This window comes from Macaca nemestrina, chromosome 15 (assembly GCF_043159975.1).
Source record: "Macaca nemestrina isolate mMacNem1 chromosome 15, mMacNem.hap1, whole genome shotgun sequence".
NCBI classification, from domain to species: Eukaryota; Metazoa; Chordata; class Mammalia; order Primates; family Cercopithecidae; genus Macaca; species Macaca nemestrina.
This window is the reverse complement of record NC_092139.1, coordinates 39,410,669-39,433,730: the sequence shown is the minus strand read 5'-3', so window position 1 is coordinate 39,433,730 and position 23,062 is coordinate 39,410,669. Positions and strand designations below refer to the sequence as shown.

Sequence of the window (23,062 nt, the reverse complement as noted above, 5' to 3'; positions counted from 1 at the left end):
CTTCTAAAGTTCTGTTCAAACTGGGTATGGTGGCTCACTCCCATTATCCCAGCACTTTGGGAGGCCATGGTGGGAGGATCACTTGAGGCCAAGAGTTTGAGACTTGCGTGGGCAACAAAGCGAGACCCTGTCACTACAAAATATTTTTAAAAATTAAAAAAAAAAAAAAAAAAAAAAGCCAGGTATGGTGATGTGAGCCTGTAATCCCAACTACTTGAGAGGCTGAGGCAGGAGGATAGCTTCAGCTCAGGAGTTCAAGGCTGCAGTGAGCTGTGATGGTGCCACGGTACTCCAGCCTAGGCACAGAGCAAGATCCTGTCTCTAAATAAATAAATAAATAAATAAATAAATAAATACACAAACAAAGTTCTGTTCAACTGCCTCCATTCACTCATTCTAAGAAATGCTGTTGCTACCCAGGGATGATGAAAAAATCCATTTTAGGGACAGAAAGTCATGTAGAGGCAGCAGGATGGCAGGGAAAAAAGGGAAGGTCAAAGGAACTAAGATGTTAAGTCTAGAAAGGAAAAGGATAAAGAATTATCTAATTCTTGGTCAGTGATATGGTTTGGATTTGTGTCCCTGCCCAAATGTCATGTGGAATTGTCATCCCCAGTGTTGGAGGTGGTGCCTGGTGGGAGGTGATTGGTTCATGGGGCAGTTCCTCCTAAATGATTTATAGCACCATCCCCTTGGTGCTGGGGTCTCATGAGATCTGGTTGTTTAAAAGTGTGTAGCACCTTCCCCCACTTTCTTCCTCCCGCTCCAGCCACGTGAAGTGCCAGCTTCCCCTTCACCTTCCACCCTGATTGATGCCCAGTAGGTGCTGCTATGCTTCCTGTACAGCCTTCAGAACTGTGAGTCAATTAAACCTCTTTTCTCTATAAATTACCCAGTCTCAGGCATCTCTTTATAGCAGTGTGAGAACAAACTAACACAGTCAGGTACTAAATTAAACAGGAGACTTACTGATCCTGATTACTCTATGTCCTGAAAATCAGAAGAGAATCCCAAAAGAGTTTAAACATATTTCTCCATAGAATTCTTGAAGGCAATGACAGTTACACATCCTACCTATAGTCATCACTGAACTCATCATCATTAAAGGCTACATTTCCTTAGTACCCACAATGAGTTGTTTCTAAAAATATATATTTGGATTTTGTTGTTGTTGTTGTTTGTTTTTTGTTTTGAGACAGGGTTTTGCTCTTTCGCCCAGACTGGAGTGAAGTGGCGCGATCTCAGCTCACTGCAACCTCCGCCTCCCGGGTTCAAGTGATTCTCCTGCTTCAGCCTCCTGAGTAGCTGGGATTACAGGCGCCCACCACCACACCTGGCTAATTTTTGTATTTTCAGTAGAGACAGGGTTTCGCCATGTTGGCCAAGGTGGTCTTGAACTCCTGACCTTAGGTGATCCACCCGTCTACCCTTCCAAAGTATTAGGATTACAGGCATGAGACACCAGGCCTGGCCATATGGATTTCTTAATATTAACAACAACAGCATCGACTGAGCACCCATCGATGGCAGAAAAACCATGCTAAGTACCTTGCAGGTTTACCTTAAGTTAAACCTGACTAGGTGGAGCAAGCATTCTGATCGCCCTTTTGTAGCTGGCTCTGGAGCACAGAGGGGTTAAGGAGCATGCCCCAAGTCACACAGCCAGTAAGTGGCAGAGCTGAACTTCAAATCCAGGTCTGTGTGATAAACCCAGGGGATTAACCAAAACTAACGAGAAATAAATGAATAAATAAATAAATCCAGGTCTGTGGACCTCCAGACTCAGATCAGGTAATTAATATGAAAGAGAGGGCTTTACAGTTACTAAAGACAGTCACTACCTACGTCAGGGAATTAGCATTAGCTTAAATAATAGGCATTTCGGCAATCTAGTCAGGAAACCTTGTAGAAAGGTTGTTACTTAAATCAAGAGTATACTTCATACAAGGAATGCTAAAGTCTCTATTTTTACTACTCATCACATATAACAGGCCCACATTGCTATTTTCAGAGTTTTTTTTTTTTTTTTTTTTTTTTTTTTTTTTTTTGAGACGGAGTCTTGCTCTGTCCCCTGTGCTGGAGTGCAGTGGCCAGATCTCAGCTCACTGCAAGCTCCGCCTCCCAGGTTCACGCCATTCTCCTGCCTCAGCTTCCCATGTAGCTGGGACTACAGGCGCCCGCCACCTTATTTTCTGAGTTTTAAAAGAACAAAACAAAAAAAACCAATTCCACTCTCTGTTGAACCAAATATTCCCCTGCTTCTGAACTCATTTTGAGGTAGATTAGAAAGAGACCTGAGATTAACAGCAACAATAACAAAAAGACTCCAGGAAACAGCTCCTTGTCATTGCTGTGCCAGGGAAGCTGTCCTTTGAAGTTCCTCCTGACAGCTTTGCTTAGGTAAGATGTTTTTCTGCCTAAGACAATGAAGCCTTCTCAGAAATCTGCTATTGGAAGACAGCGAAACAAACTATCACACACCCGTATAGCTGCTGGTTGTTTTTAAGTTAGTTTGTTTTAAACTCTGCTTATTACCTGGATCCACATCAGAAGAACAAGGAAGAGAATGGAATTCTAAAGAACTGAAAGCCTCGCTGTTGGCTTCTTGGCTGGGTCTCTGCAGGACATAATCTCTTATGTCACACACTGATGGCAGGTCCAAAGCACTGCTCTCCTCTGACAAGCTGCCTGAAGTGGCGTCCCTGGCTGCCATAGTCCTGCCATGGAAAAAATAAAACAATTCAATAAAAAACGCACCACATAGCAGGATCCTTCACTGGAGACAGAGCTTGAAGAATTTTATTTGTTTTTCTTATTTTTATTTTTGTAGAGATCAGGTCTCACTAAGTTGCCCAGGTTGGTCTTGAACTCCTGGGCTTAAGCAATCTTCCCACCTCACCTCCCAAAGTGATGGGATTATGGGTGTGAGCCACCACACCCACCCAAAAAATTTTAAAGGTCAAACAACAGTGAAATCAGAATGATTTACAGTAGTCCCCCCTCATGTGTGATTTTGCTCTCTGCAGTTTCAGTTAATCTCACTCAACCATGGTTCAAAAATACTACATGGAAAACTCCAGAAACAAACAATTGGTAAGTTTGCAATTGTGCACCATTCTGAGTATTGTGATGAAATCGCGTGCTGTCCTACTCCGTCCCACCTGGGACATTAATTACCCCTCCGTCCAGTGTATCTGAACTATACATGCTACCTGCCCCTTAGTCATTCAGTAGCCTTCTCAGTTATGAGATTGACGGTTGTGGTATCACAGTGCTTGTGTTCAAGTAACTCTTATTTTACTTATCAATGGCCCCAAAACACAAGAGTAGTGATGCCGGCAAGTCAGATATGCCAAAGATAGGCTACAAAGTACTTTCTTTAGGCAAAAAGGTAAAGTTGACTGGGCGCACTGGCTCACACCGGTAATCCCAGCACTTTGGGAGGCTGAGGCGGGTGGATCACCTGAGGTCAGGAGTTCAAGACTAGCCTAGCCAACATGGTGAAACCCGTCTCTACTAAAAATACAAAAATTAGCCAGGCGTGGTGGTAGGCACCTATAATCCCAGCTACTTGGGAGTCAGAGGCAAGAGAATCCCTTGAACCTGTGAAGTGAAGGTTGCAGTGAGCCGAGACCATGCCATTGCACTCCAGCCTGGGCAAACTCCATCTCAAAAAAAAAAAAAAAAAAAAAAAAAAGGTAAAAGTTCTCAACTCAATAAGGAAAGAAAAAATCATATGCCTAGGTTACTAAGATCTACTGTAACAAGGAATCTTCTATCCATGAAATTGTGAAGAAGGAAAAAAAAAAATTCATGTCAGTCTTGATGACACACCTCAAACTGCAAAAGTTACAGCCACACGGAGGTTGCAGTGAGCCGAGATCGCACCACTGCACACCAGCCTGGGCTACAGAGCAAGACTCTGTCTCAAAAAAAAAAAAAAAAAAAAAAGTTATGGAGTTACGACCACAGTACGTAAGTGCTTAGTTAAGATGGAAAAGGCATTACATTTGTGGGTAGAAGACATGAACAGAAAGGTGTTCTGACAGCAATGTGTTGTACCAGAAAGCACGGAGCCTACACAAAGACATCAGCAAGGATCCCCTGAAACAAGTGACACCCAGCCATTTACCGCAAGTAAGGGACCGTTATACAGATTCAAGAATAGGTTTGGACTGAAAAGCATAAAAACTACTAAAGAGGTTGCATTTGCCAGTGAAGAAGCTGCTGCCACATTTTCGGCAGACTTGAAGAAGTAGATTAAGGAGAAAAGATATCATACACAGCAAGTCTTCAATTGCAATAAGACCGGCCTCTTCTGGAAGAAGATGACCAACAGAACCTAAATTCATAAAAGTGCAAAGGAAGCACCAGGGCATAAAGCACGGAAAGACAGATTAACTCTCGTACTGTGTGGCAACGCTGCAGGGCATATGATAAAGCCAAGCAAGGTGTACAGAGCAAAGAACCCATGTGCCCTCAAAAGCAAAACCAAAACTTATTTATGCTTGTGTTCTGGCCATATAATCAGAAAGTATGAGTGACAGCTGTCTTGTTTATAGAATGGTTCCACCAATGCATCAATGGTTCCCAGAAGTGAAAAAATATTTGAAAGAGGAAGGGTTGGAATTTAAGGACCTATTAATAATAGATAATGTACCCAGCCATCCTGAATCTGTTTGCCATGAACATGAAAATGCTGAGGTTGTATTTTTATCTGCAAATACAACCTTTTTCTTCAGCCGCTTGACTAGGACATCATTCATTTTCCCAAGGCCACATACATCTGCCTGGTATTTCATCACATTCAATCAGCAATTGATGCAGATCGTAAACTGGAAATAATGTAGTGCTGGAAATCATTCACTATTGCTGATGCAATAGCACTCATCAAAGTTGCAATGGATGAATTAAATCACAAACTAAATGCCTGCTGGAAGGACTGATGGAGTGGCAGTTGTGAATGATTTTAAAGCCTTCCCTGAAATTGATAGAGAAGTTGGGAAAATCATCCATGCAACAAGACAAGTTGATGGAGAAGGATTTGCTGATATGCTTGATGAAGTAGAAGGACATACTGAAGGCCATTGAGAAGTGTTAACAAATGAGGAACTGGAAGAACTTGTCATGTCCTCTATAGAGGAAGAGGAAGATGAAGAAGAAGAAACTAAAGCAGAACCAGCCATGTGGACATTACTAAAATTTGCTGAAGTGTTTCAAACTGCACAGACATGAAAACATAAAATTATGGCATACGATCCTCAGATGGAACGCAGCATTAAAATCACCCGTATGATCACAGATAGTCTACAACTTCGCAGCAACACTTTTATGGAGTTACAAAGAAAGGCAACAACCTCTGATTACAATGTTCTTCCAAAAGTTTTCAGCAAAAAACACTATCAAGGATCCCCAAGCATCGAGATCTTCATGGCTCAATGATCCAGGATTGCCCGAAGCAGAGGATCCTCCTTCTGATGTAACCTCAGTAGCCGAACACTACATCGCAGTGCCTGCGCCATTCACCTCCCTTCATCTCATCACATAGGTATTTTCTTTTTTTTTTTTTTTTTTTTTTTGAGACGGAGTTTCACTTGTTGCCCAGGCTGGAGTGCAATGGCGCGATCTCGGCTCACTACAACCTCCACCTCCCAGGTTCAAGCGATTCTCCTGCCTCAGCCTCTCAAGTAGCTGGGATTACAGGCATGCGCCACCAGGCCTAGCTAATTTTTGTATTTTTAGTAGAGATGGACTTTTGCCATGTTGGCCAGGCTGGTCTCGAACTCCTGACCTCAGATGATCCACCCGTCTCAGCCTCCTAAAGTGCTGGGATTACAGGTATGAGCCACCGTGCCCAGCCACGTAGGCATTTCATCATCTCACATCACCACAGAAAGAAGGGTGAATATAGTACAATAAGATATTTTGAGAGAGAGACCACATTCACATAACTTATATTACAGTACACTCTAATAGCTGTTCTATTTTATTATTAGTTTTGCTGTTCATCTCCTATTGTGCCTAATTTATAAATTAACCTTTATCATAGGTATGTATGTATGCATAGGAAAAAACATAGTACATACTGGGTTCAGTACCATCTGCCATTTCAGGCATCCCTTGGGGGGGGTCCGTAGTCCACCTCAAGGGTAAGGCAGGACTGCTGCACTTTTCCTTGCTATTGATGGTCTTTAATTCAGTATTTGTTTACCATTTTCTTCATGATGAGAAAGAAATGCTCTCAGCAGAAAAGAAACATTAATAATTTCAGCTGGAAAATAAATTGCATGTCTGAAAAGGGAAGGGTTCAATCAGAGAGCACTCTCTCAGTGAAACATTACACAGCACCACAATTCAAGGCCTACAAGAATATTTGATAAGGCTGGGCGCAGTGGCTCACGCCTGTAATTCCAGCACTTTGGGAGTCCAAGGCAGAAGCATCGCTTGAGCCCAGGAGTTGAAGACCAGCCTGGGCAACATAGCAAGACCCCATTTTTACAAAAAATTTTTAAAATTAGCCAAGTATGGTGGCATGTGCCTGTAGTCCCAGCTACTCAGGAGGCAGAGTTGGGAGAATCACTTGAGCCTGGGAGGTCAAGGCTGCAGTGAGCTGTGATTGTGCCAATGCACTCCAGCCCAAGAGAGAGTGAGACCCGTGTTTTACCAAAAAAAAAAAAAAAAAAAAAAAAGAAGAAGAAGATTAGATGAGAAGGGGAACTGTCCATGATACATTAAATGTGGTGAGCATAGCTGCCTTCCAAGCAGTTGACCTGGGTTTGATTTCCGGCCAATGTGCCCACATGCATACATACACACGATACATTAAATGTAAAAAGGTTCTAAACATTAAGGAGGGTTTGGTCCAGATTATATAAAATAAAATGCCATGTGTAGGATGTGTGTGTGAGAAATACCATTAGATAAAGCTAGGAGGAAAAATGTCTAGAAGGGCATATCCAGTGAATTAATTTCACTAGTTATCTGGGTAATATGATTACAGGTGATTTGCATTTTCCTCTATGGGTCACTCAAACATGCAGTCAGTCAATTATTTAATATGATGGGCCTGGTGTCAGGCACTGGGAACACAAAGGTGAATGTCACAGACGCTTCCCTCCTAGTTTGGAGTGATCCAAACACAGACACGTATCTTGTTAACACAGTGAGTCAAGACAGAAGAGCCCAGGAGGGGCAGGAGGTTTTCTGGAAGAGGTTTTGCCCAAGCGTGGGGCAGGCCAGCCATGGCCAGAGGAAAGTGTGAACTCAGGAAGAACCAGCTCGGACAAGCACAGTGCCACAGGGTATCAGGGGGTTTAAAGTGAGTGTCGAGAATTGGCTGGGGGTTGTGGCTCAAATGCTGTAATCCCAGCACTTTGGGAGGCCAAGGCAGGCAGATCACCTGAGGTCAGGAGTTCGAGACCAGTCTGGCCAACATGGTGAAACTCCGTCTCTACTAAAAATATAAAATTAGCTGGGCATGGTGGCATGCACCTGTAATCCCAGCTACTCGGGAGGTGGAGGCCTGAGAATCGCTTGAACCCAGGAGGCAAAGGTTGCAGTCAGCCGAGATCACACCACTGCACTCTAGCCTGGGTGAGAGAGTGAGACGCCGTCTCAAAAAAAAAAAAAAAAAAAAAAAAAAAAAAAAAAAAAGAATTGATCACTCAGTGAGTAAATGGGAAAGGACAAACTCTGTGGTCTCAGCTGGATGGCTACAGAGCCCTTCTCCTCCTGTACCCAGCTCTGGGAAGGCCTGGCTGCTATCAGCAACTTGGATACAAAGACTCTTTAGCTGAGCTCTGGAAGCCTCCAAGGTGGCTTAGTGGAGTCAGCATTTGGACATTTCACTAGGTGTTCCCTACCCCTCCATTACTCTCTGACTCAGAAGCTGCTGTCATCGATAACTCTTATGATAGCTGGCACCAGGTGTCATGAGTGCCATGGGCCACCGTGTATATGCAGAGCAGTTATCGGGTCAGATTTGCAGATTTGGCAGCTGGGTAGCAGGTGAACTTGTCACACTTAATCCTGGTGGCAGGCAATCTCATGAACAAGAATTCACTCACCTGCAGTGGTCCAGGTGGGAGAGGAGGAGCACATGAATGAGGTCAGGGCCCCATGGGTCAAGAAGAGATTAAGAGAGATTAAGAATAGATTTACAAACTGAAATGAGAGCACAACTTAATAAGTGAACAAAGAGGCCGGGTGCGGTGGTTACCACTTTGGGAGGCGGAGGTAGGAGGATTGCTGCTCAAGAGTTTGAGACCAGCCTGGGCAACATAGCAAGACCTTGTATCTACTAAAAATTTTTTAAAAGTATGTAGCCAGGCAGAGTGGTGCATGCCTGTAGTCCCAGCTACTCAGGAGGCTGAGATGGGAAGATCGCTTGAGCCAGGCGGTCGGGGATACAGTAACGCGAGATTGTGCCACTGCACTCCAGCTTGGGCGATGGAGTGAGACCCTGTCTCAAAAAAAAAAAAAAAAAAAAGAAAAGAAAAGACAAAGTGAATGGAGAAATGTGTCAAAGAGGAGCTGAGAGTCAACAAGGAGTGACAGTTTCAGTGATTCGGCTTTTTTATTAACTGGGTTAGAGGTGACAGGAAAAGACAGTTTTCAGAGGAGGCAATATCCAAATTATGGCATCCTATGCAGCTGTTAAAATGACAGTCAGAACTTCAAAGATCTCAAAAACCTATGTTTGAATGAAAGAAGTAATTTCAGGCTGGGCGTGGTGGCTCAAGCCTATAATCCTAGTACTTTGGGAGGCAGAAGTGGCAGGACTGTTTGAGGCCAAGAGTTCAAGACCAACCTGGCCAAGATAGCCAGACCTCAACTCTATAAGAAGAGAAAAAATATAATTAATTTAAAAAAGAAGTAATTTAAGAATAACATGAGCAGCGTAATCATAAGAGTAGTTCCCATTTACTGAATGCTTGTTAGAGGCCAGGCATTGTGCTAAGAGCTTCATCTGTCACTATGAGGCAGGTACTCCTATCAGTACCCTCATTAACAGTCAGACCCAGACACAGAGAGAAGTAAAGTCACTTGCCCAGGGAAACACATCTCAAAAGCAGCTAAGCTAGGATGAATGCAGCCAAAAGTCCTCCCAGCATCCTGTGTCTGCACAGCCCCAGTGCTGCAGCCTAAACTACCATGTGATTAGGCAAAGATAGGAGGTATATTAAAACAAATCAACAGTGAGACCTGGCAAGATCTTTTTGTTTGAGGACACCCAGTCACATGCTGTTGTGCACATTCACTCAGGCAGAGAGTGAGCCAAGCTATCAGCTGATTGCTCCTGAAAGGAATGGAGTGATCAAGGTTCCTAAAGAAGCAAGAACATCCTGTCTTTTCACAGGTTCTATATTAGCCAACCAAGCCTGAAGCTTCAGCAAACACCTCCGCACCAGGCAACTTTGTCTCCCCCTTCTCCCTTCATGTTACCTAACACTCTGCTCTGGAGGCTTCTGGAAGGGGAACAAACAGGTCAGTGAATGATGCTGGCATATCCTGCCTGCCTGCAAAGGTGCCTTGAAATCAACCATCAACTGAGAGTGGCAACAGTGATATGAAATGAATGGAATCCTTTTTGAAAACAAATAGCACATTGATGTGATACCTGTATTTTCTTTGTTTTCAAAATCACTTAAATGCCAAATACATCACAAACTGGGAACTGGACCATAAAAAGAAGACATGTCGGCTGGGTACAGTAGCTGACGTCTGTAATCCCAGCACTTTGGGACCCCGAGATGGATCATGGGGTGGATCACGTGAGGTCAGGAGTTTGAGACCAGCCTGGCCAACATATTGAGACCCTGTCTCCACTAAAAATAAAAATAAAAATAAAAAATTAGCTGGGTGTGGTGGTGCACGCCTGTAGTCCCAGCTACTTGGGAGGCTGAGGCAGGAGAATCACTTGAATCTGGGAGGCAGAAGTTGCATTGAGCCAAGATTGCGCCACTGCACTCCAGCCTGTATGACAGAGCAAGACTCCATCTCAAAAAAAAAAAAAATGACCAGGCACGGTGGCTGACACCTGTAATCCCAGCACTTTGGGAGGCCGAGGCAAGCAGATACCTGAGGTCAGAAGTTTGAGACCAGCCTGGCCAACATGGTGAAACTCTGTCTCTACTTAAAAAAAAAAAAAGAAGGAAAAAAAAGGATTTGTGCATATAAAATACATTATTTGGGACTCAGTGAAGTTGCACAGAAGTGAAAAACAAGCAGTGGAGGCAGATTAAACCCTTCTTGTGGTGTGAACAACCTTGGGCTGGCAAGCAGAATGCAATGATTATCCTTTGTCCCAAACCTTTTGATAATGTGGTTCAACTTCCTTCTCTAGAAGTGCTTATTTTCGTCTCTTAAGGGTGATTTAATTACATGGCCTGGCACGGTGGCTCACACCTGTAATCCCAGCACTTTGGGATGCCAAGGTGGGTGGATCACAAAGTCAGGAGTTTGAGACCACCCTGGCCAACATGGTGAAACCCCATCTCTACTAAAATTACAAAAAAAATTAGCCAGGCGTGGTGAGGTGCGCATCTGTAGTCTCAGCTACTTTAGAGGCTCAGGCGAAAGGATCACTTGAACCCGGGAGGTGGAGGTTGCAGTGAGCTGAGATCGTGCCACTGCACTCCAGTTTGAGTAACAGAGTGAGACTCTGTCTCAAAAATTAAATAAATAAACAAATATGAAAAAAGTTATTGAACTATGCAATCTAAATATTCTTTTTTTTTTTTTTTTTCTGGGCACAGTGGCTCACACCTGTAGTCCCAGCACTTTGGGAGGCCAAGTTGGGAGGATCGCTTGAGGCTAGGAGTTCAAGACCAGCCTGGGCAATATAGCAAGACCTTGTCTATAAAAAAAATTAAAATAATAAATAAATAAACATTCTTTTTCAATACTGGAGAGTCCAGGATGCCCTGGGTTGCAGGCACAAGAAATCTTTAAGTATAGTGCATACAAACCTGTTTACCAGGAGGAAACAGCCATTCTTCTATTACTCTACAGATTCTCACAGACCTACAAATACAAGTCAATCAAGGTGCACACAGAAGAAGTGATTTAACTTCACTTATTTATCTTCCATTCAGCCACTTACCTCCAAATATTTTACACGAAAAGTTTCAGACATCCATAGAGCTACCCCCAGACTCTTACTATGATTTGCTTCATCACACAACTATCCATCTATCCAACTTTCTATCTACTCATCAATTCATCATATTTTTAAAACACATATTTCCATTTATATCTTAATTAAAGCTCTGATGCCCAGGCTGGAGTGCAGTGGCATGATCATAGCTGATTACAGCCTAAACCTCCTGGGCTCAAGTGATCCTCCCATCTCAGCTTCCTGAGTAGTTGGGACTGCAGGCATGAGACACCACATTTGGCTTTTTTTTTTTTTTTTTTTTTTTTTTTTTTGAGACAAGGTCTCACTATATTGCCCAGGCTGGTCTTGAATTCCTGGACTCAGGCCAGCCATCTTCCCACTCTGGCTTCCCAAGTGCTGGAATTACAGGCATGAGCCACCTTGCCTGGCCTTTACAATCTGCATTTTTGAACACCCACTCTGTTAGCTGAAGGAAGCATGAATTGGAGAACCATACTCATTTGTGGAGTTAAAGAGAATGGGTTTGAACCCCTGCTGTCACTTTTTAGCTGTGTCACCTTGGACAAGTCACTTAACCTGTTCTATAAATAGACAAGGAAATATATATACATATATATATTTTGAGACAGAGTCTTGTTCTGTCACCCAGGCTGGAGTGCAGTGGCACGATCTCGGCTCACTGCGACCTCCGCCTCCTGGGTTCAAGCAATTATCCTGCCTCACCCTCCTGAGTAGCTGGCATTACAGGTGCATGCCACCATGCCCAGTCAATTTTTCTATTTTTTTTAGTAAAGATGGGTTTCACCGTGTTGGCCAAGCTGATCTCGAACTCCTGACCTCAAGTGATCCGCCCACCTTGGCCTCTCAAAGTGCTGGGATTGTGGGTGTGAGCCATTGCACCCCGCCAGTTTCCTTGTCTATAAAATGGCTTGATGATGTAAACCAAAAAGTATCTGAGACAAGTCTCAATCAATTTAGAAGTTTATTTTGCTGAGGCTAAGGACATGCCCAGAAGAAATAAAGACAGAATCACAGAAACTGTCTGTGGTCTGTGCCCTTTCTTCAAAGATGAATTTGAGGGCTTCAATATTTAAAGGGGAAAAGTGGGCTAAGGGGAAAGAGGGAGGGTATGGTCATCCATGTGTCACAAGAGAAAAGGAGCAGGCAGGAGAATCGTCAATTACACACTGGTCTCATGCTCAGTAAATGGACACTTTACAGAAGATAAGATGAACATACAGTAGCTACCTGTGGAGATATTTAACCTTTTAACTGTAGTATTCTGCTTAGGAACAAAAGGAAAGACAGCTTCTTGTATGACTCGGCTTTCAGCTTAATTTTTTCCTCTGGCAGAGTGAACTGGAGTCCTGAGTTTTTATTTTCCTTTTACAATGATAATACTTATCTTACAGGCACACTTCTTTTTCTCTCTCTCTCTTTTTTTTTTTTTTTTTTTTGAGATGGAGTGTCGCTCTTGTTGCCTAGGCTGGAGTGCAATGGCGCAACCTCCGCCTCCCGGGTTCAAGCGATTCTCCTGCGTCAACCTCCCGAGTAGCTGGGATTATAGGCACACGCCACCACGCCTGGCTAATTTTGTGTTTTTAGTAGAGATGGGGTTTCTGCATGTTGGTCAGGCTGGTCTCAAACTCCCGACCTCAGGTGATCCACCCACCTCGGCCTTCCAAAGTGCTGGGATTATAGGAGTGAGCCACTGTGTCCAGCCACAGATACACTTCTTCGTGGCATGAGGTGCTATTCTTTTTTATTTTTATTTTTATTTTGAGATGGGGTCTCACTCTGTCTCCAGGCTTGAGTACAGTGGCGCAATCTTGGCTCACTGCAACCTCTGCCTCCCGGGTTCAAGTGATTCCCTTGCCTCAGCCTCCCAAGTAGCTGGGACTACAGGTGCGCACTACCACGCCCAGCTAATTTTTTGTGTTTTAGTAGAGACGGGCTTTCACCATGTTAGCCAGGATGGTCTCAATCTCCTGACCTCGTGATCCACCCGCCTCAGCCTCCCAAAGTGCTGGGATTACAGAAGTGAGCCACCGCACCCGGCCTGTGGTGCTATTTTTCTTTCTCTTTCACAGCCTGCTGCCTTCATATGGCAGGAAATGACAAGTGCCTCCCCCACAATAGCCAAGGGACTCAGCAAGTACCCAAAAAGTGTTGAGCAGGCACTGGTCCCCAAACCCTGCAGGCGAGAAAGCAAACATTTTTGTTATTAAATGTACCTGCTGGTTTGCTCACTTTATTTCTGCCATCGGCCAAATGTTCACCCCTCTACATCATTACCCACTCCGACAGTATGGCTGGACTCCTAGATCCAGTGGGCCTGTGGGGTTAATTTGGGCTAGGGTGAGTTTAGAAGTGACTTAGGAATCAGTTTGCTATTTATTTATTTCTAATTCCCTTCCTTTAAATGCATGTTGTGAAAAATCTAAAGAGAGAAGGTATTTCTAAACCAAAACTGGTGTCAATAAATAAAAGTTGGTTGTTTTTTTTTTTTTCTGAGACAGAGTCTCACTCTGTCACTCAGGCTGTGGTGTGATCTTGGCTCACTGCAACCTCTGCCTCCCAGGTTCAAGCAATTCTCTTGCCTCAGCCTCCCGAGTAGCTGGGATTACAGGTGCCCACCACCACACCCAGCTAAATTTTGTATTTTTAGTAGAGATGAGGTTTCACCATGTTGGTCAGTCTGGTCTTGAACTCCTGACCTCAGGTGATCCACCCACCTCAGCCTCCCAAAGTGCTAGGATTACAGGTGTGAGCCACCGTAATTTTTAGTGGAAAAAAAAAAAATACTTACCTTCTAGAGTTATCATAAGAATTATAAGAAATTAATACATGAGGCCAGGCACAGTGGCTCATGCCTATAATTTCAGCACTTTGGTAGGCCAAGGTGGGCAGATCACTTGAGGTCTGTAGTTCAAGACAAGCCTGGCCAACATGGTGAAACCCCATCTCTACTAAAAATACAAAAATTAGCCGGTAGCGGTGGCGTGCACCTGTAATCCCAGCTACTCGGGTGGCTGAGGCAGGAGAATCACTTGAACCTGGGAAGCGGAGGTTGCAGTGAGCCGATATCACACCACTGCACTCCAGCCTGGGTGACAAAGCGAGACTCCATCTCACAACAAAACAAAAAAAAAAGAAATTAATACATGAAAAATATTTAGTACAGTATCTGTGGCTCACTAATGGCTAGCTCAGATAAGTAAAATAGTAATCATTAAGAAACAAAGTATAGGCTCCTATCTTCTCAGCCTGCCTGTAGTTCACTTGCTCCTCTGTTTCCCATCCCGTGGCCACTTTGCTTCTTTCATCCTTTTTTATTTTTATTTTTATTTTTAATTTTACTTTAAGTCCTGGGATACATGTGCAGAAGGTGCAGGTTTGTTACGTAGGTATACATGTGCCATGGTGGTTTACTACACCTACCAACCCGTCATCTAGGTTTTAAGCCCTGCATGCATTAGATATTTGTCTTAATGCTCTCTTTCCCCTTGACCCCAACCCCGAACAGGCCCCCATGTGTGTTGTTCCCCTCCCTGTGTCCATGTGTTCTCATTGTTCAACTCCCACTTATGAGTGAGAACATGTGGTGTTTGGTTTTCTGTTCTGTGTTAGTTTGTTGAGAATGATGGCTTCCAGCTTCATCCATGTCCCTGCAAAGGACATGAACTCATTCTTTTTTATGGCTGCAGCTTCTTTCATCCTTATCTAGTATGTTCTATGATCCAAAATCTTGTTAGTGTCCTAAACTTCCCTCCCCTTCCCCATTTTGTCTTTTCATCACACCCCTTTGGCAAAACCCCAGCCTAGATAAACTCAACCACCTCCCCACTCTCCATGTGAGTCACCAAACAGGGCAGATTGGCTGTGCTCTAGATGAATGAGTGTCAACCTGAAACAGGCTGTCTCACTAAATGAATACTAAAATCCTTATCTCATAACTGTCTCTTCTCTTCTCCTTGACCACTTCATGTTTTCTTCACTCTTCTTCAATGCAGACCCTCCTCCAACACTCACATATCTTCCTCCTCTTTTTCATAATCACTTTGGTGGTTGTTTTTGTTTTTGTTTTTGCACCCAGGCTGGAGTGCAGTGGCACAATCTCAGCTCACTACAACCTTCTCCTCCCAGGCTCAAGCAATTCTCCTGCCTCAGTCTCCCAGGTAGCTGGGACTACAGGTGCACGCCACTATACCCGGCTAATTTTTGTATTTTTAGTAGAGACGGGGTTTTGCCATGTTGGTCAGGCTGGTCTTGAACTCCTGACCTTAGGTGATCCACCTGTCTCGGCCTCTCAAAGTGTTGGGATTACAGGTGTGAGCCACCGAGCCCAGCCTCATCTTGGTTCTTAATCCACACACAAAAAAGCCAGCAGAGAGGAACTTCCTAACCTCCCCTACCAAACATAACAAAGGCTCCCACACCTGCACTCCACTTCACCTCTCCTTGCAACTGCAGAGCTGACCCTCCCCTAGCAAAGGCCCCCTCACACACACACCCCTGGGTTTTACATCCCACTCTCTGGACCTTTCCAGAAGCCTTCAGCAACAACAATCCTTTCTCTCTTTTCTGTTCGACTAGACTTTTCACTTAAACCCTTCTACATACCCAAATCTCCCCCATTTTCAACAAAAAAGAGGACGTTCATTGGAAATGCCACTGAAATATTTAAAGATAAGGAGACATGATATCTGCAATATACTGTCAAATATAGATGTGCATGTATGTGTGTGTGTGTATAAAAATAAAGAGACAGAGAATGATAAAGTAAATGGTTAAATGGTGCAAGTGTAGATAACTGGCGAATCTGGAAAACATTATTTGGGAATTCGTTGTACTAGTCATGAATTTTTTTTAAGATATAAAATTATATTAAAATAAAAAGTTGGCTGGGCACAGTGGCTCATGCCTTCAATCCTAGCAATTTGGGAAACCAAGGCAAGTAGATTGCTTAAGCCCAAGAATTTGAGACCAGCCTAGGCAACATGGTGAAACCCCATCTCTACAAAAAAAAAAAAAAAAAGGCATGCACCTGTACTCCCAGCTACTCAGATTCAGGAGGCTGAGGTGGGAGGATCACTCGAGCTCAGGAAGTCGAGGCTACAGTCAGCTGTGATTATGCCACTGTACTCCGGCCTGAGTAGCAGAGCTACACCCTATCTAAAAAATTTTTAGACCATGATCCCAGCACTTTGGGAGGCCAAGGTGGATGGATCACTTGGGGCCAGAAGTTCAAGACCAGCCTTGCCAACATGGCGAAATCCCATCTCTACTAAAAATACAAAAAATTATCTGGGCGTGGTGGTGCACGCCCGTAATCCCAGCTACTGAAAAGGCTGAGGCACGAGAATCACTTGAAGCCAGGAGGCAGAGGTTGCAGTGAGCTGAGATTGCACCATTGCATTCCAGCCTGGGCAATAGAGCAAGACTCTTTCAAAAAAAAAAAAATTTAATTAAAAAAAGTTGTCAGCCGGCTGCGGTGGCTCATGCCTATAATCCCAGCACTTTGGGAGGCCGAGGAGGGCAGATCACGAGGTCAAGAGTTTGAGACCAGCCTGGCCAACATAGTGGAACCCCGACTCTACTAAAAATACCAAAAATTAGCTGGGTATGGTGGCAGGCACCTGCAATCCCAGCTACTTGGGAGGCTGAGGCAGGAGAATCACTTGAAGCCGGGAGGTGGAGGTTGCAGTGAGCTGAGATCACGCCACTGCACTCCAGCCCGGCGGACAGTGCAAGACTCCATCTCAAAAAAAAAAAAAAAAGTGTCAAGACAGATGAGAAAGAAAGAAAAAAAAAATTTGACATCTGCTCTCCTCACAGCCAGTCTCCTCTCCTCTCCACAAACATCGCAAAAGACCCCACAATTGGCTCATTTCCTCAACTCATAACTTCTAGATACTTCTTTTCTTTTCAGGATGACCTTCCCCAAACCGTCCTCCCACCTCTTTGCCTGTTTCTATCCTCCATCTCAAAATGGACTTCCTTAAGACATGGCCTGAGGCTGGGCGCTGTGGGCACCTGTAATCCCAGCACTTTGGGAGGCCGAGGTTGGTGGATCACGAGGTCAGCAGTTCGAGACCAGCCTGACCAAGAGGGTGAAACCCCGTCTCTACTAAAAATACAAAAATTAGCCAGGCATGGTGGTGGGCACCTGTAATCCCAGCTACTCGGGAGGCTGAGGCAGGAGAATGGCTTGAACCCAGGGGGTGGAGGTTGCAGTGAGCCGAGATCGTGCCATTGCACTCCAATCTCGGCAACAGAGCAAGACTCCGTCTCACAATAAAAATTAAAATAAAATACTTGGCCCAAAGCTCACTCCTTTCCTTTCCTTTCCTTCTCTGAGACATTAATTACCACCAAGAAACATCTCTAGCCCAAATCCCTCCGCCTTAGCTTGTACCTCGGACCCCCTCACTGACCCTGCATCTGACATAATGGATTTCCTTCAGGTTCTCCAATATACCCTGGTTCCTCCCACCACTGCACTTGTCCTTTCTTCCAGCAGAAGTGCATCTCCCTCTCCTGGATAACGCTTCTAACATATGGAAGAGGAGGGAATGCTTCTCAATTCACTCTGTGCATCCTGTATTACCCTGACATCAAAACCAGAAAAAGATAGCGCAAGAAATCAAATCTAGCAACATATAAGAGGATCATATTCTATGACTACATAGACCTAATCCCAGAAATTCAAAGTTGTTTTAACATTTGAAAATCCTCAGGGATTGAGGACCCCTGTCTTAGTAGGTCTCATCCAGAAGACTCTTTTAAGGCCTCCTAAGACATATTTAGCACCTATTCTCTCTAAAGCCTGCTACTTAGAGGCTTCATCTATACAACAGGAACCTTGGCTTCCACAACCCCCCTTATCTTAACTCAAGCATTTCTTTTCTTTTTCTTTTTTCTTTCTTTTTTTTTTTTTTTTTTTTTTGAGACAGGGTCTCGCTCTGTTACCCAGGCTGTAGTGCAGTGGTGTGATCTCAGCTCACTGCAACCTCTGCCTCCCAGGTTTAACCGATTCTCCTGCCTCAGCCTCCCGAGTAGCTGGAATTACAGGCATGTATCACCACGCCCAGCTAATTTTTGTATTTTTAGTAGAGATGGGGTTTCACCATGTTGGCCAGGCTGGTCTTGAACTTCTGACCTCAGGTGATCCGCCCACCTTGGCCTCCCAAAGTGCTGGGATTACAGGTGTGAGCCACCGTGCCCCGCCCAACTCAAACATTTCTTTATGCTGACTTCAACACTTCAGGCAAAGCAACCAATTTCCAATCAGTTTGAATTCACCTATGAACTGAAACCCTCTCCCCAAATATTTATACATTTTGAGGCCTAAAATGTATAAAACCAAGCTGTAATCTAACTACCTTGGGCACAAGTTCTCAGGACCTCCCGATGCTGTGTTACGGGCTATGGTCATTCATATTTGGCTCAGAATAAACCTCTTTAAATTTTTTACAGAGTTTGGCTTCTTTCATCAACAATGGGAAAGGAGGTTAGACATACCTCGTTATACCCACCTCTTTTTGGAGTTCAGGCAGAACAGCTGACCAACATGAATGTTAAAATAGAGATCATGGTCAGGTGCAGGGGCTGACATCTCTAGTCCCAGCACTTTGGGAGGCTGAGGCAGGAAGATCACTTAAGCCCAGGAGTTCAAGACCAGCCTGGGCAACATGGTGAAAACCTGACTCTACAAAAAATACAAAAACTAGCCAGGCATGGTGGTGCATGCCTGTAGTCCCAGCTACTCAGAAGGCTGAGATGGGAGGATTGCTTGAGCCCAGGAGGTTGGGGCTGCAGTGAGCTGAGGTCACACCACTGCATTCCAGCCTGGGTGACAGAGCGAGACCCTGTCTCAAGAAAAAAAAAAAAAAAAATCATATGACTGACCAAACGGACTCTCTGTGGCAATAAGATACCAAACTATGCCTAGGTGTGGTGGCTGACGCCTGTAATCCCAACACTTCTGAAGTGGCATTGCTTGTCTGGGGTAATACCCGAGGTTCATTGTCTCATGCCAAGGAAATCAAAGACATGAACACACAAGGAGTGTGTTTAAGAGAGGAAAGTTTAATAGGCAAAAGAGAAAAGCTCTCCCATGCAGCGGGGCGGGGGGTTCCGAACGGATCTCCCCCGTTTGGGGCAAGATGAGGTTGGTTGTAGAGATGAGCTTGAGGAGCCAGTATCTGATTTACATGGGGCACAGAGGGTTGGTTGGACCAGGTGCGCCTTTTACAAAGCATGCGAAGAGGCTAGACATCCCACCCTAATCTTTTATTATACAAATAGTTTTAACCTGGCCAGTGCCATGTTGCTTGTACATGTGGCGACAAAGAAAAGGGAAGAGGAAACCTCCATGTTGAATATACCTGGCATCCAGCCCTTTTCTATTGGCACAGCTGCCGGCATTTACCCACGCAAGCTTCCAGCTTGTTCATCTATGCTTGCAGCTTGATTTTTCAGGCTGCTTTTTTTAAGAAATTATTTGGGGGCTGCTTTTTATTAAAAAGAAAACTTTACCAAGGATTTGCTAACCCTCGCTAACTGCCTAATTCGTTTCTTTTAGCTTCTGTATCACTTTGGGAGGCCGAGGTGAGAGGATCATTTGAGACCAAGAATTCGACACCAGCCTGGGCCACATGGCAAGACCTTGTCTCTATGTTTTATATTTATATATACAGCTAACAAAGATACCAAATTATAAACAAGACCTAGGCCATGCAAGACATAGGTTAGGATACACCCTACAGACTATAACATTTTGTTAAACGGGTTTTTTATTTTTTATTTTTTTTATTAAACTGGTATAATGTTGCTTACCTTCCAACCTGACACTGGTATAGCATCACATGACAGATATCAAACCCTGAAGGAAATAAAAATATTTTATGTAGGCCGGGTGTGGTGGCTCACGCCTGTAATCCCAGCACTTTGGGAGGCAGAGGTGGGTGAATCACTTGAGGTCAGGAGTTTGAGACCAGCCTGGCCAACATGGTGAAACACCGTCTCTATTGAAAATACAAAAAATTAGCTGGGCATGGCGATGCGTGCCTGTAATCCCAGCTACTCGGTAGGCTGAGGCAGGAGAATCGCTTGAACTCAGGAGGTGGAGGTTGCAGTGAGCTGAGATTGTGCCACTGCACTACAGCCTAGGTGACAGGGCAAGACTCCGTCTCAAAAACAAACAAACAAACAAAATACAAAAATTAGTCAGGCGTGGTGGCGCGCACCTGTAATCCCAGCTGCTCCAGAGGCTGAGGTGGAGAACTGCTTGAACCCAGGAAGTAGAGGGTGCAGTGAGCTGAGATCGCGCTACTGAACTCCAGTATGGTTGACAGAGCAAGACTCTGTCTCAAAAAAAAAGCCCAAAATATATTTCTTTGACATATTTTGAAATGGCCCTACAAAGCTACAAAGCTGTCTTTTGTAACAGAAATTTGCATCTACAGAGACTCTCCATTAATGCAGCCAGGATTTCCCTTTCTAGGCCTTTCCCATATCCAGGAAAGATTAATTCTGACACTTAACTTTCCAAAAAGAGACATTTACTGTCTATTCTCTTTTCTTTTTTTTTTTTTTTTTTTTTTGAGATGGAGTCTCACTCTGTCATCCAGGCTAGAGTGCAGTAGCATGATCTTGGCTCACTGCAACCTTTGTCTCCTCAAGAATTGTCCAAGCAATTCTTGTGCCTCAGCCTCCCAAGTAGCTGGATTACAGGCGCATGCCACCGTGCCTGGCTAATTTTTGTATTTTTAGTAGAGATGGTGTTTCACCATGTTGGCCAGGCTGGTCTTGAACTCCTGACCTCAAGTGATTGGCCTGCCTCAGCCTGACAAAGTGTTGAGATTAGAGGCGTGAGCCTTGGAGCCCAGCCCATCTATTCACCGCGCCTGGCCCATCTATTCTCTGAGGCTGCTACTCACGCTTCAACTGCGTAACAAGGACCTTGAACAACACAACTCCCTTATCTTAGTTCAAGCATTCTTTTCTACTGACTTCAAGTCTTTAGACAAAGCTTAACTCTCTCAAGCAACTGTCAGCTAAAGAATCCCTAAAATCCACCTATGACTTCTAAGACCACCCATTGAGATATCCGCCTTTTTGGGTCTAACCAATGTATACCTTCCATGTATTGATTTATGTCTTTGCCTGTAACTCCTGTCTCCCTAAAATGTAAAAAAACAAACTATAACCCAACTGCCTCGGGATCACTTACTCAAGGCTTTTTGGGTTTGTGTTTTCTCTCTGGGCCAAGGTAACTCATACTGGCTCAGAATAAACTGCTTTAAAATAGTTTACAGAGTTTTATTTATCCGCTAACAGTCTGACAGATGCTGCAAAGACAAGCTTTGAAAATATTATACATAGTATAAGAAGATAGTCGGCCGGGCATAGTGGCTCTCACCTGTAATCTCAGCACTTTGGGAGGCTGAGGCAGGTTGATCAAGAGCTGAGAAGTTCAAGACCAGCCTGGCCAAGATGGTGAAACCTCGTCTCTACTAAAAATCCAAAAATTAGCCGAACGTGGTGGCAGGCGCCTGTAGTTCCAGCTACTCGGGAGACTGAGGCAGGAGACTAGCTTGAACCCGGGCGGCAGAGGATGCAGTGAGCCAAGATCCTGACACTGCACTCCAGCCTGGGAGTGAGTCCAGCCTGAGTGAGACTCATGAGACTGATTCAAAAAAAAAAAGTCATGAAATAAGCTAGTCACTAAAACGTTGATATTATACTTAATGAAAGAAGCCAGTCACACTGTTGATTTCATTTATATCAAACGTGCAAAGTGGCAAAGCCATACACACAGAAAGTATACTAGCAATTGTCTAGGACTTGGGGTGGAGTGGACGTGGTGAATGTAGAATGACTGCTACTGGAGGCAGAATTTTTCTTTGGGGTGATGATTCTAAAATGAGATCACAGTAATAAATGCACAATTCTCTCAACAACAACAAAAAAACTCTTAATGTTACACTTTATTATTTATTTTTAGGTACGTTGTCTTGCTCTGTCTCCCAGGCTGGAGTGCAGTGGCGCGATCTCGGCTCACTGCAGCCTGGAACTCTGGGGCACAAGCGATCCTCCCACCTCAGTCTCCTGAGCAGTTGGGACTACAGGCGAATGCCACTATGCTCGGCTTTGATTTTTTTTTTACGCTTTAAATGGGCAAACTTTACATGGTATGTGAATATACATTTCCCAAGAAAGCTGGGGGTTTTTTGTTTGTTTGTTTGTTTGTTTTTTTAGCAGAACCTCCTGAAGTGGCAAGTCACTGAAAAAAAATTTTTGTTTTTTAAAAAAGAAGCTTATCCATACTTACTACCCACAAATTTCCACGATTCCCCAAAGCAGAGGCTGCAGAGACCGTGTGTTGGGGCGGAAGGGGCGGAGAGCTAACAGGAAATCCTGATATGCCAAGGAAAGCCTCCATAACTTCCTAATTGAGAGATAACGATCAGAGGCATTGCTGTGACCCCTACCCCCACCACTCCAACCCCCCCACCCCCACCTCCTGCTTACCTCTCTCCAAAGCACTTCAGAAAACTGACGAGAAAAGCCGCCAAGCCCCCCAATACACTCACCATCCGCAACCGGAACGCGGAAGCAATGGCGCCATCTTTGTTATGGGAAATGTGAGGTTCGAAGGAAGTCACCGGAGCCATCCTTACTGAGGGCAGCGAAGGGCAATGGAAGCCCTTCGCGGCCATGTTGACTGAGGCTTTTGTCCTGACAACGAGGCTTGCCACGTGTGGTTATGTTGGGCAGTTTTCCTGAAGAGGCTTGTCGATAAATGTGCTTGGTAAACACTAAGGGAACAGAAAAAATATTCAAAAATTTAAATGTTGGCCGGGCGCGGTGGCTCATGCCTGTAGTTCCAGCACTTTGGGAGGCTGAGACTGATCACTTGAGGCCAGGAGTTCGAGA

At 44.4% G+C, this 23,062-nt stretch overlaps 1 protein-coding gene across 5 annotated transcripts in view; it reads right to left on the bottom strand.

Moving 5' to 3' along the window:
* Window positions 1-22,765, bottom strand: part of SHLD1 (shieldin complex subunit 1) — a 112,976-nt gene extending 90,211 nt beyond the window's left edge. For 2 of the 5 annotated variants that reach the window (XM_071079644.1, XM_071079643.1), the window contains exons 1-2: window positions 22,658-22,765; window positions 2,536-2,717 (exon numbers count right to left, since the gene is read on the bottom strand). In XM_071079644.1, coding sequence (XP_070935745.1) covers window positions 2,536-2,717; window positions 22,658-22,722 — 247 coding nt within the window. In that variant the 5' untranslated portion in view covers window positions 22,723-22,765. Of the gene's footprint in view, window positions 1-2,535; window positions 2,718-19,960; window positions 20,007-22,457; window positions 22,575-22,657 lie in introns of all 5 variants that reach the window. The other 3 variants (XM_071079641.1, XM_071079642.1, XM_071079640.1) reach the window with 3 other exon arrangements.
* Between the last annotated feature and the right edge of the window lie 297 nt (window positions 22,766-23,062).